Source organism: Equus przewalskii, chromosome 7 (assembly GCF_037783145.1).
Source record: "Equus przewalskii isolate Varuska chromosome 7, EquPr2, whole genome shotgun sequence".
Classification (NCBI taxonomy): domain Eukaryota; kingdom Metazoa; phylum Chordata; class Mammalia; order Perissodactyla; family Equidae; genus Equus; species Equus przewalskii.
In genome coordinates this window covers 2,690,584-2,704,347 of record NC_091837.1, presented here as the reverse complement: position 1 = coordinate 2,704,347, position 13,764 = coordinate 2,690,584, and the positions used below count along the sequence as shown (strand labels likewise).

The 13,764-nt window shown below is 57.2% G+C and overlaps 1 protein-coding gene across 1 annotated transcript in view; it reads right to left on the bottom strand.

Annotated features, from left to right (window-relative positions):
• BCR (BCR activator of RhoGEF and GTPase) overlaps positions 1-9,144 on the bottom strand; it is a 123,363-nt gene extending 114,219 nt beyond the window's left edge. The window contains exon 1 of the mRNA XM_070628186.1: positions 7,696-9,144. Within this exon, the coding sequence (XP_070484287.1) occupies positions 7,696-9,010 (1,315 nt within the window). The 5' untranslated portion in view covers positions 9,011-9,144. The remainder of the gene's footprint in view (positions 1-7,695) is intronic.
• Positions 9,145-13,764: the final 4,620 nt, after the last annotated feature.

Sequence of the window (13,764 nt, the reverse complement as noted above, 5' to 3'; positions counted from 1 at the left end):
ATGACAGAAATCAAGAGGTCTCTCTTTCTCCAGCTCCTGGCTTCCACGGCCTCCAAAAGCCACACGGCCAAGTGGTCCAGGAACACTGCAAGAGGACCCCATTCCACCCCACAGCAGGTGGCTGTGAACCCAGCACAGAGGGCTCAGGTGACGTGGGTGTGTGGCCCCTGGTACTCCAGACCAATGCCATTTGGGCTCAACACTAGATGAAGAAGCTGGCTTTCATTTGGGGCCATAATGCAGAAAAATATATACTGTACTTTTAAGACGTGAGAACTCCACTCAGCCCAGAAGGACACACTATGAGAAGGAATGGAGGGGGACGAAGGCCATGGCAGACCCCTGGGTCCCCCCGGAGCTCCTACTGGGCACTCTCGCTGAGCAGAGTGGGTAAAATGGCCTGCACCTACTGAATCAGGCATTTCTCCTTTAAAGTCTCTTGCTAAGTGGTATTCAATCAACAGAGATTAGATGCCTGAGGGGGCGACTCTGTGAGACCAGACAGGGGCCAGACCACCAGCAACCACCACTCCACACCCTCACACGCCCACAGACCCCCCCAAGGAGGAGGTCGTCCCCTCCAGCCGACAGGATTAAGTCCACACGCTGGCTCCCGGGCAAGTCCAATCTTCCACCTTCAAAGTCTGCATTCTTTCCCTGGACTAGGTCGACATACGTTGCCTCTAGATCACTTCTAGAAGGTTCACTTTGTTACATGCATGGTTGTATGCGTTTATCTCACACGCAGAACATCTCTCGCTGCTCTAGCGGCGTATCAACTTACCGAGCAGCATTTTTTAAAAGAAAGCATGTTGGGCCTTTAAAGTCAAGTGAATTTTCAAAAGCTCTTCTCAAGCCAGCAGAGGCCCTTGAGTGGAGGAGCCCCTCGGCTGCTCCGTCCCCGGCTCTGCTGAGCTGGCTCCCCCGTGGCTGGTGTAGCAGGTCTCTCCCTCTCTAACACATCCCCTGGTTGTCTCCTGGCCAGTCAGAGATGCCCACTTCCTAGTGCTTCCGGGGCCATGCACCTGACCCTCTGTGCATGTCGCCGGCCCCACTGTCACATCTTCCCAGCCAGGCCTTGTCCCTCTGCACCTCCCAGAACCCGCTCACAGCAGAGCACGGCCAGCAGGTTGCGACCTCCCACCACCACGCCATCCTTCACTCTTGGATGGAGAAGGCGGACGGACAGGCAGTGTCCCTCCAACATATCTGTCCTCTGGGCCCTTCGCCACACAACTCACTGGAGGAATCTCAGCAAAGTGCCCCAGGAGGATGTACGCAAAGTTAGGAAATTTTGCGGGAGATTTGTAAAATAAGAGAGAGAAACAACATCCCTGGCTGGCTGACACTGTCACGGACCTGCCTGGAGGCTGGGACCGGGCGATTCCTATCGTGACACTTCAGCTTACGTGGCCATCTCTCCAGCAGACTGACAATGACCTGCTGGGAGGCCTGTCTCATGATACTCGGTGCCATTTCCGCCTGAAATATGTTTGCTGAGTGACTGACAGAGACCCCTCCACCTCTGGGGGTCGCTCTGGGCCCACTCTCATGTGACTGGCATCACCTCAAGGTGTAAGGAGAGAGGCCAGCTGCTGACTGCCTGACCTTGGGTGAGTGTTTGTCTCACACCCCCTTAGACCCAGTCAGCCGACAGCATATAATTATGATAATAATCCTGCTCCAGTCACTTTACAAGAATGTTCCGAGGGCACATGAAACAGCCTCCACCGAAGCCGTACTCACTACACAAGTGGGGTGGCGCTGTCTTCCCACCCTAGCCTTCAGCAGGCGCCACGATGAACCTGCCAGCCGTGTCTCCCTTGAGCACCAGCCACCACTCCTGTCCACAGTCATTTTGCAAGGTCACAGCAGCCAGCGCTAGAAGCCCAGACAGCTAATTAGCAGGCCCCAGTCTGAGGATTCGAGAAGCTCTCTAAGGTCGAGCAGGGGAAGACGAAGCTTCAGCAAAGAAAGAAAAATAACCTCCAGGTGATCTCCAAACCCAACAAGTTTCTCTGCTGGGGCATCTGCATCATTAGGCCCCCACCAAACCCACTGTGGCTTATTAGATGGGTTAAGCAGGGTTGGGCCAGAAGAGGGAAGGGTCCGAGCCAACGGAAACCTCAGAGACAGGGTCTCATTCCATCTCTGCCCCACAAACACCCACAGCACCCAAGACAGAGACAGATCCACGTGGGCTCACACCACCACCGTCGCATCAAACACAGTTAAGGACCCAGAGTGAGGGACGTCCTATGGGACACGGAGGCACGACAGACTCTGTCCTTGTCTTAAGGATCTCACCACCCTGAAGAAGGAAGCCAGACAGACACAGGATTAACAGGAAATAGCTGCAAACATACAGCTAAAGAAAGACACACAGGTCGGGAAGACATTAGGACATTACGAACATTTGTTTTTGCGTTGTTTCTGAAGACAAGGCCCATGGAGACAAGGCTTTCCACAAACCTATGAGTAAAGGCGAGACAATGTCCACGGAGACAGCGCCTGGCATCACAGTAGATGCTCGGTAACGCCTCCGAGCAATTGAATGGGGAGAGGTGGTCCCCTCGATAAAGGAAAGGTAGGTCTAAACCAGGATAAAGAAGAAAGATACGGAAAAAGCTGTGTTAATAATTTAAAATTTTAAAGAACTGAAGGAAAGGATCTTAGTGATGACAGAGGCCACCCCCTAACTTCTGAGAGGAGCAGAGAGCCGCGGCAGCACACGAAGCATTAGGCCGCAGCTCTCCCAGTGCCCGGCTGAGCTGGCCCGGCCTCCCAGGCTGCCTACGGCCACACGACGCTTTACTCAAATTCTTCCTAAAACGTGACCGGGGAGGCCACACAAGCACCAGCTCTCTGCTGTGGCAGCCTTTTCCTCCGGCGCCCAATTAGGGACTCGCTGAGTGTTGTGGGTTGAACTGTGCCCCACCTCCCAAATTCATATGATGAAGTCCTAACCCCCAGCACCTCAGAGCACGACTGAATTTGGAGACAGGGTCCTGAAGGAGGTGATTAAGCTAAAATGGGGCATATAATATGACTGTGTCCTTCTAAGAGGAGGAAATTCCGGACACGCAGAGAGATACTGAGGGGTGCGCACGCACAGAGGGACAACCATGCGAACAGGCAGCAGGGAGGGGGCCGTCTGCAAGCCAAGGAGAGAGGCCTCAGAGGAAAACAACCTGTCAGCACCTTGATCTTGGACTTCTAGCCTCCAGAAGTGAAGAGAAAACAAATTTCCGCTGTTGAAGCCCCCAGGCTGTGGCATCCTGATGTGGCAGCCCCAGCACACTAACACACGGGCCATGCAAAGCCAGGAGACAGCACCATCACTAACAGGTGTTCTCCTGAAGAGAACACACTTATTAAGGACCAGAGATGGGGGTCACGGATGAGAATGCTGCTCCCGACAACGTCCAAACCCTTCTTGAGTGGAATAAGCCAGACGCAGAAGGACAAACATTATATGATTCCACTTACAGGAGATACTTAGGACAAGCAAACTTACAGGGACAGAAAGTAGAGTGGTGGTTGCCAGGGGTGGGGAGGGAGGAGAGTTACTGCTCACTGGGTACAGAGTTTCTGGTCGGAGTGATGAAAAAGCTCCAGAGCGGACGGTGGTGATGGCTGCCCAACACTGTGAATGTACTTATGCCACTGAATTGTACACGTTAAAATGGCACATTTTGTTACGTATAGTTTACCACAACAAAAAAAATAAACCTATCACATGTTACATAAATATTTTAATTAAAATTACATTTTTTCAAAGAAGAAAAAAAAACCCTACAGGAGCCACAGTAACTGTATTCCAGTCAGTCAAAACCCCCATGGGGTTCATAGTTAATTTACTCCACCACTGCCCTCTGAGCCTTGATCCGAAAAGCAGCTTCAGTCAAAACCCAGGCCTGTTACGTGGCAACCTGAGAACACCTGAAGACGCCCGACCATCCACTGGGAACATGGGGTCCTCCCAGAGCACAGGCATGAGCTGCCGCCCCGGCCTCTCCCAGGTGGGCTTAAGTGCATGGCTCACCTGGACTCCGGGTGCTGGTGAGGGCAGCAGTCACATACACAGGCCCTCTGGGCCACAGGACTCCTGGCCAAGGAGGGGCTGTGGCTGCTGAAGCCCGAAGCAACAAATAAGGCAAAAGGGAGGAATTGGGGAGGCACGTTCCCTGGACCCAGGCAAACCAACAGCACCCCCACCTTCTTCTTTGGTGAAAGGCTCTAGAATGCTTCATTCTGTTCCCCAAAAAAGAAAGTCATCCTTCCTGAGCTAGGGAACCCTTGTAAAATCTGATCTGGACTCCATTTCCACCCTGTTGATGACTTAAGTGGTCTCAGACTCCGCCTGGATCGGTCCACTCTGCCTCCGGTGATGCAGAGCAGCCTGTACTGGATCCAGAGGCGGCCACAGGCTCTGGTCTAAAGAGATGATGATGGAGCCAAAATGAGGCCGGCTGACCTTTTATGGCCCCACAGTTACTCACCCAAACTGGTCACCAGTCCATTCAATTACTCAAGGCAAAAACAAAGCAGGGATCATTCTGGTGACAACACATTGCCAGAATCTAAAGGGCAAAATTAAGCTGCTTAATAGAAATGTGAAAACACAGGGCAGCAACTCACACAAGAGCCCCCGAAGAAACACAAGAACTGGGGTCACATCTCACAAGCAACACTTGGAAAAGGGCCAAGACACAAACAGGGATCCCTGCCTTCAAAACGCACACAGTCTGTGCTACCATGTGGATGAAACTTGGGGACATGATGCTAAGTGAAATAAGCCAGACACAGAGAGAGAAATACTGTCTGATTCCGTTTATATGAGGTACCAAGAGTAGTCAAATTGCAGAAACAGAAAGTAGAATGGCGATTGCTGGGGCTGAGGTGGGGAACGGGCAGCTGGGCTTGGAATTTCAATTTTGCAAGACGAAGAGAGTTCTGGAGGTAGACGGTGGTGATGGTTGCACAACAATGTGAACGCACTTAATGCCACTGAACTGTACACTTAAAAATGGCGAAAATGGGTTATGATGGTAAATTTTTTGTTAGGCATATTTTACTACAATAAAAAAATTAAAAAGCACAGAGTCCAGAGTCACAGAGGGTGGACATGGGTGTCCCTGAGCCTTTGCTCTCACTGCTCCTGGAGCAGATGGCTCTCCCCACACTCTGCCACTAGACGCGTGTGATGGGCAAGGCCCCTCTTTAGTGCTGCTGCTTCCAGAAGCTTCCCTGACCTCACTCCCTGTGAATACATAAATGATGTGTGCATTCCTCTCTCCCATGACCTGTAAGCTCCCAGACGGCAAGGAGCACGCTCTCTCCTTCCATGGAACCCGCACGGTACAAACAGAAGGGCCTGCGCACAGCAGGGCTCACAGCTGCTACTGAGCCCACCGGCAGGCCCTGGGTGTGCGGGGCTGGAAGGATGCCTGGACTGACCCACGCTCTTCAGGTGGGAGGAACACCCTGAGGCCACCACATCCAGGTGGAATGGCTCTGCACTCCCACAGGCCTGGAGTTCCAGCTCTGCCACTTCTTGGTTGCGTCTTCACCTGCAGATGGGCAGCCCCACCACTGCAGGGTGTAAGAGCCCACGAGGGGCCCTGCAGGAAGCACGCTGTCACCACGCCTGGCTCATGGTAGAGGGAGGTCATTTCCCCTCCTTCCCTCAGACACCAGTGGCCCTGAACCCCTGAACGCAGAAGTATGAGAGCCGGCATCCACCCAAAGGGATTCTGAGGCTATGAGAGCCGGGCCCCTGGTTGTTGTTGTCTGCTGCTGCTGCTCTGGGGAATCAGGGTGACTTCCACTCCCTCCTCACACTGATTTTCCCCATTGTCCCTTTTCAGAGGCACAGGCCTCACGGCCATCTAAAAAACATCAGTAAACAGTCTGGACAGAGACAGATGGCTGAGCCCCTCCTTCCCGGCCAGCCACAGTCCTCAGAGAACAGAGCAGGGCGCGGAGTCTGAAGGCTCCCAGAGCTAAAACAACCAGGAGAGAGAACACGGGACCTTTAGGACATTCAGAGAAGGATCCAGAAAGTCCCAAGAGGGAGGGCCAAGTTGTGAAATTAATTCCTCAGCCATTTACTGAGCACCTTCCCTGTGTCACACACGGCACTGGGCTCTCCCGTCTACAGGAGCAGGAGCTATGAGAGGCAGGTGAGAGGAACTGATGGGAGCAGGGAGGGCCCACAGGGAGGCCACTGAAACACCTCCACCCGAATGCACCCCACTTTCCGGAACCTCAGAAGTGCCCCCCTGAAAGAGAACGCCGTTTCAGATTGCAGGCCTCCATCAAAACCTCTCATTTTCTTCTTTATTAACAACATTCTGCCAGACCACGGCGCTGAGGGCCAGCTCGAACTGGCTCGCTCGGCGGACAGCTGGCCAGACAAGGCTGGTGCCCACTGACCACAGGGCAATCCTCCAGAGCCCAGACGAGCTGACGTGCCTGCAAAGCAGCCTCCTAGATACTACAGGCTTCCACCCACAACGAGGGCCTTAGGGCATGCAGCTGGGCCAGGCCACAGGTCCCAGCAGCTCGCCACAGCCACCCCCAGCTGCAAAGGGAAGATCAGCAACTGGCTGTACCCAAAACAAACAGGACAGAGTGCTGATCACAAAAAGGCCACTGAGAGAGCCCAAAATAGCCTCACTTGTTTCAAGAGGATTCTGAAGAAGGAAGCACATCCAACTCCATCAGCAGAAAAAGAAAAATCAATGGAGCGGAAAACCAGATCAGCCCAACAGGGACCAGGACTGGAGAGACTCGGGGTAGCCTTACAACGCCACCCACCCCCTCAGCCTCTCCCTACCCCAATCGCGAACTATGCCCGGATCTCAAAACCTAGTCCCACCACCCCAACACCTAATGGCACTTGTACGCAGCCCGGAAGTTAAAGACACAATCCCACAGGTTTAATCTTAGAGCCAGGAGTCAAACCATGGATTGGGAGCCCGAAATAAGCACCAGTGGGCACTGCTCCTTGGCAAAACGAGGAGGCAGAAGCACAAAGAGGGATCAGAAAATGGAGTAGGGGTAAGATGCACCGAGGAGCCCGGGGGTGAGTAATGACGGTGATGTCTCCCATCAAAGCTGGGCAGATCAGAACGGGTGTGGCTCAGCTTGGGCCCTGGATAAAATCTTCACCCTGCTGATTTTCGGTGGCCCACTGAGTCAGAACGGCTTGTCACCTTACTTCCTTCTAATTCACATTCTCACCTGCTCTGACTTGTGTTTGGGGCTGTTGGCTGGCAAGTGAAGCTGACACTTCGATGGCCTGGGAGCAGCCAGCACATCTTGGGTTCCCCGAATGTGTCATGTCACTCTTCCACAACAGGAACCGTGGGGTGGTGGGAAATGTCCAAGACACACAACAAACCTTGCCAAAAGCAACTGATCTAGGCTGCAGAGATGACCCTCTCTTTATACTGTCCCCACCGCTTAGCTTGGAGGGGTCAGAGAGCGAGGAGATGACCGTCCGCCCAGGGCATCCTGGTCCAGACCCACAGAGAAGCACACCACTCTAGAACCACAGGAACAAGCCACCTACCATCCACACACCACCCTTGTTCCTCCCCCCTCCACATCCCCTTTTCTATCCCCTACTGCCCAAGGGTTTCCAGCCAGGGTACAGGTGTGGCCACCCACGGTGGTGGAGGTACCCACCTGTGTCTCCATGGAAGGTGCCATCCTGAGGCAGCCTGCCCGACAAGCTGTCCCCATCGCTGGGCCAGATCTGCCCAGTCTTGCGGACGCCCACGATGGTGGCTTCCGACACCACGACCTGGCCCTGCCGGTGGCGCTTCTGACACTGCGGCGTGGGGGGACTGCTGCTGTCCAGGGACTGCTGCGAGTTCTGCGAGGGCGAGCGGCTCTTGTCCCGGAACATGCGGTAGGTTGTGGGGCTCGGGGACACGCGGCTGGACTGGCCGGAGGAGAAGTCCTCCTCGCTGGAAGTGAGGTTCTCGTTGGAGCTGCAGTCCGGGGTGTAGCCGCCTCCGCTGTCTTCGAAGCTCCGAGGGGAGCAGGACCTGCGCGGCCAGGTGAGGCGCTTCTCCTGCTCCGATGTGCTCTGGCTGCGCAGGAGCGGACCCTTGCCCTCCCCTTCTACCATCACGCCCCCGACGTAGATACTCTGGTAGGGCTGGTACTCCAGGGGCGGCCAGGGGGGCCTGCTGCCGCCATTGGCGTTGATCAGGTTGTCCTTCAGGAAGCGGGGGTTCAGCTCGGCGTCTTCATAATCACCGTCGAGGCCGCAGCTGCTGCTCTCCGAGGAGCGCCCCCGGTAAGAGGGTCTGGGCGCGTCCCCCAGGCCCGGCCCGACGCCGTGCTGGGACTTCTTGCGCTCCATCTGCATGGCCTGGCTGCCCAGGGAGCTGATCCGGTCCGACACCTCTTTGTCGTTGACCTTCACCAGGCCGCGCTCGTGGTGAAACTCGACGTTCACGTAGAAGGGCTTCTCGGGCTCCGCTGCCCCGGTCTGGCCGTGGCCCTTGCGGATCCTCTCGAAGTTGGACCTGAGCGCCGCCACGCTAGTGGGGGGGCCCCGGTCGTCCCGGTCCGCAGGCGCGGGGGCCCCGGGTCTGCGGGCGACGGCGGGCCTGGCCTTGCCCGGGGAGCCCTCTCCGTCGGGCCGGACCTCGGGCTCCTCGGCGGGCGGCGGGTCGGCACCGTCGGCGGGCGCGGGCAGCGGGCGCGGCGCGGGCGCGCGGGGCTCGGCGGCGCCGTCGGGGGGCTGCGCGGCGCGCCGGAAGCCCCAGCGCTGCCGGTCGTAGCTCTTCTTCTCCTTGGCCAGCAGCGTCTGCAGGTAGATCATGCGGAAGCGCTCCTGGTTCACCTCCTGCTCCAGGCGCCGGATGGAGGCCTTGCAGCGCTCCAGCTCCTGCTCGATGTCGCCCACCGAGCGCAGCTCCATGCGCGGCGGCTCCGAGTCCGGGAACTGCGCCTTCCACGCCTCGGCGAAGCCCACCGGGTCCACCATGGCGCGGCCGGCCTCACCTGCGCCGCCGGGCTGCGCGGGGCCCGCCTCAGCGGCGGCGCGGCGGCCTCACCAGGCCCGGCCCGGGGCTCCGGGCGGCCCCCATGGCCCGCGCGGCGGCGGCGGCGGCGGCGGGCGAACAATGCCCGCCCCCTCCCGGGCGGCAGGTGAGGCGGCGGGCTCGGCTCCCTGGCGGCGCGGGCGCGGGCGCGGGGCGGGGCGGGGCGCGCGAGGAGCGGGCGCGCGCGCGCGCGCGCGCGGGGACGGGCGCGGGGCTGCGCGCCCCGCTATTGTGTGCGGGGCTCCTCGGCGCTGCGCGGGCTGGGCCGGGGTGCGCTGCCCTCGCTCGGCCTGGCGCCGCTAGCCCATGGCCGCCGCCGCGCGCCTCTGCTCTCGCCCCCGCGCAGCCCCGCGTCCCGGCCGCCGCCGCCCGGGCGCCGCGCTCGGCTCGCCCGCTCTCCGCACTCCCGCGCGGCCCGCACTCGCGCCGCAGGAAGGGGAGGGCCGGGGGCGGTGGCCCGGCGCGGCTGACGGAGCCGCTCGGGCCTCTTAAAGGGGCCGCGCCGCGGGCGCGGGGCGGGGGCGCGGGGCGGGGGCGCGGGGAGGCCTCTCCTCCGCCCAGTCGCTGCCCTCCTTCGGGCCCCGCGCTTGGGGAAACTGAGACCCCGACGGCTGCAAACCCGGCAAGCCCGGCCGTCCGACCCACTCCGGAAACAGGAACACCTGGATCCTCATTTCCCCACGCCTCGGCGGCCACTCACCAGCGTCAGGGCTGAGCGCGCTAGGGGCCACCCAGCGGGCTGTACCCAGAGTGGAGCCGGAACAGGCAGGTCACTCAGCGAGCAGGCAGGGCCAGGCTGGGCCGCCAACGCCAACCACCCCAAGGGGCCTCCAACGCTGTGGACCCTGGGTTGGGTGATGAAGCTACAACTGCCACACGGGCTTGTCACAGAGATCATCAATAGGAATTTCTCCCCCAGGTCATTCAATACCTACGCCTCCCTTCCTGCTGTCCTGAGCCGTGTGTTTGTCCGCTGGCCTCTCCTGAGCAGTTTTTCAGGGGTTGCCTGACTCAGAACTTACCTGATTGGTCTCCCTCTAAGGGGGTGGCCAGCCTCAACCATGGCCAGCAGGGCTGGGTGGAAGACAGGACAGCCCAGGGCAGGCAGTGAAGTAAATCTTTGCCGGTAGCCCACGGAGGCCCAGAGATCTTAGACACACAGCAGAAAGCACTCGGTAGGGAGTCTGATGGGCGAAGAATGAAAATACCGAATTCAGCCTGCTAGGTGAGGGGAAAAGGAAACAGGATTCATCAACTAGAGAGCTGGGCTTCAGTCCTGGCTGCCTCTGCCTCTCTGTGCCTCGGTTTCCTGGGCGTTGAAATGAGAACAAGTATACCTTCCTCTGAGGGCTGTTGTCCCTGTGTGGATGTGAGGGATTATCTTGTCATTCCCCCAGTTCCAGAGCCACGCAGAGCCGATGCCCCAACATCTCATCTAGAGGAACGGAGCCCAGGGCTAGTGGCCAGGAGGCCTGGCTCCTGTTCAGGTCTCCTGGACTCAGGACTTTGTGACCTGGACAATTCCCTTCCCTTCTCTGGCCCCAGGGTTTTTTTTGTTTTGTTTTGTTTTGTTTGTTTGTTTTTTAAGATTTTATTTTTCTGTTTTCTCCCCAAAGCACCCCCGGTACATAGTTGTATATTTTGGTTGTGGGTCCTTTTAGTTGTGGTGTATGTGATGCCGCCTCAGCCTGGCCTGATGAGCAGTGCCATGTCGGTGCCCAGGATCCCAACCGGCAGAACCCTGGTCCGACCAAGCGGAGCTTGGGAACTTAACCACTCAGGCACCGGGCAGGCCCCTGAGCCCCAGTTTTGTCCTCATATGTAAAACGTTGTGAGCACCATGTGTAAGCACCCCACCGGGAAACATAAAACACACTCTGAGACATGCATGTGGTGTTCGTCCCATGATCGCTTGTTCACATCTGTGCCCTTGACGCCCTGGGACGGGCGCTTCCAGGCACTTCCAGGCGTGGCTCACTGCCGCCCTCTGCAGGCCTCTCCACGCTCGGGCTATCTCCTCAGGCTATCTCCCCGCTGAGCCCCCTTGGCCCCTCCAGCACAGCTCCTTTGCACGCAGATCTGCTGCAGGTAGGCAGGGCCTGTGTAAAGCCTGTATTGCATGCGAGGAAACAAAAGGAGTTGATGCTCTGCATTTGGGTCCAGACAAAGTGAGGCTGGAATCCCAGCAGTGCTCACATCCTCAGTGACCTCTTCTTTAAAATGGGTATAATAAATCCTGATCTCTCGGGACGTGGCACAGCGGCGTGCCAGCAATATTGGCTGCCTTCCTCGGATGACCTCAGGGAACTGTGGGCTCCTCAGGGGATTATCACTCACCACCTGTGAAGGAAAAGGATACTGTGGAGAGGTGGCTCAGCTATCAGTGAGGTGTCCTTTCCTCTGGTTTGCAGGCCCCACTCAGCCCCACGTTAGATATTGCACATAAGCACACTCACTTGAGAAGCTCTGAAGCTGTTTAGTTTGGGTTTGTAGGCTCTACTCTCTTGGCAGAGCAAATGGCTTGTTGGGCACAAGGACACAGCAAGATAGTGGTCTCTCCCCCGTGGGATAGCTTCTTCTGGCCCCGAGGACACTCCTCCCATTCTCATTCCCTTCCCGAAGGCGCTCCCATGCCGAGTCTCTGTCCCTTCCTGCAGAGCTGTCTTGTCATCCATCCCTCCGGAGGAAGGGAGGAGTGAAGAGGGAGCCAGGGGCCAGACGCATGACACTCTGCAGTGCCCCGTTCAGAGTCTGTCCCTAGCTCAACCTATACTCCCAAGGACAGAGATGTGTCTGTCTTGTTCCCCAGTGACGCCCCCCCGCCCCCACCCAGTGCTCAGCGGATAGTGGTGCTCAGCCAGTGCTGGCCGCAGGAGGAACCCGACATGTGTGTGGCCCGGAGGAGCGCACAGCCCAGGGAGAGAGGTGCACGTGTGTGTGTGTAAGGGGGTGGATAAGGCAGGCAGAGCCAGGCCACAGCAGAGGTGTGTGCGAGTGTGCGGGGATCCAGGAGGAGGCACAGGTTGGCAGAACGCTTGCCGAGGAGGTGACATCGAGCTGATCCTAAGGACGAGGAGCAGAAAGGCGAAGAGAGGGGGACTTCAAAGTTGTTGGTTAGGAGATGAGACTGGTGTGGGCGGCAGGAGGTGACATCCGAGGTGAGGAAGGGCCTTGCAGGCTTGTAAGAAGTTTAGGTTTTATTCTAAATGCAAGGAAAAGCCTCTGGAAGGTTCCAAGCCTGCACTGTCTGATAGAACTTTCCACCGTGATGGGCATGTTCTGTACTCGGCTGAACGTACGGCAGCCACTGGCCTCCCCACGCGACTCCTCAGCACCCAAAATGCGGCGGCTGCTCTGAAGACTGAATTTCTAATTCGATTTAAGTTTAAAGAATTTAAACTCAAATAGCCACAGTAGCTGTTGTAAGCAGTGGAGTGACTTGCTCAGATTTGTTGTGTGGACAATTGAGGGGCAGGGGCAGGGGTGGGAGCAGGGTGAGCAGTCAGGGGCTGTGGCATTGGTCCAGGTGGGGGGCTCTAGTGAGCCAGACTAGGGTGGAAGCACGGCGACAGAGAGAAGGGTCAGATTCCAGGTCTGCTCTGGACTTGTAGATGGACTGGATGCGGGGAGAAGAAAGACCAGCTACGGGGTGGACAGTGGGTTCTTGACCATGACGGAGAGGCCGGGGTGCCCACGTGAGGCCTCAGGTGCCCACAGCCCATCCACAGGGAGGAGTCAGGTGGAGAGAGGGTGAGACTGGGGTGCTGAGGGGGCACCAAGACCAAGACAGAAAGGGAAGTGTTGTTAGTGAAGAGGCTGTGTTTACGGCCACAGGGCTCGAGGCTCTCCGCCTGCCTGCAGGGGACCTCATGGGGAAGGGCAGGGGCTGGCCTAGGAGGGAAGAAGAGGCAGAGAGACTGAGAAGGCACTGGCCTGGCAGTGACAGGGATCTGGGAGTCCTGCGGGGTGCAGACTCCGTGAGGAGGGCAGGGCCCCTGTGCAACGGCACTGGGCCCTCGGGTGGAAGGACACTGGTCTGTTGCAGTGAGGCCAGCAGAGCCGCGGGGCGCCCTGAGCCTGGCTGCACATGCTGGAGGCTGCTGGGCCACCGGCGCCAGCCCCAGGGGACCTTCCCAGGGGTGCCGCAGGCGAAGGGACTTCACCGGGGGCTCCACAGCTGTCCTGAGCATCGAGGGACGTTTATTTTCTTCATATCATACTTTTCTGAATCCTTTATAATGAAAATGTCTATCGTTTGTAATTTAAAAAAAGATATTAGTTTTTGTTTTTATTTTTTACAGCTTTATTGAAGTATAATTGACCTGAAATAAACTGCATATATTTGAAGTGCATGTTTTGATGAGTTTTGGTATCTGTACACACCTGTGAAACCATCACACAATCAGATAACAAAGATTTCCATCACTCCCAATACATGTTGTCATTATTTTTTTCATCTGAAAACTAGAACAGGACAGGCAAGTGGGATTCTTGGTGATATCTCTCCTCAGTTTCCTTCATTTTCTGGGATGTAGTTTTATGGCTCTATAATTTATTGAAAAATCAAGCACACACACACTCATGCACCTTCAGGGGTCCGTGAGCCCAGACCACGTTTCGCCATAAAACCCTCCCTAGGGCTGCCCTCTCCCTTTGCTGGAAGGAGACGCTGGGACCCAACAGCCCTCTCTGCTGG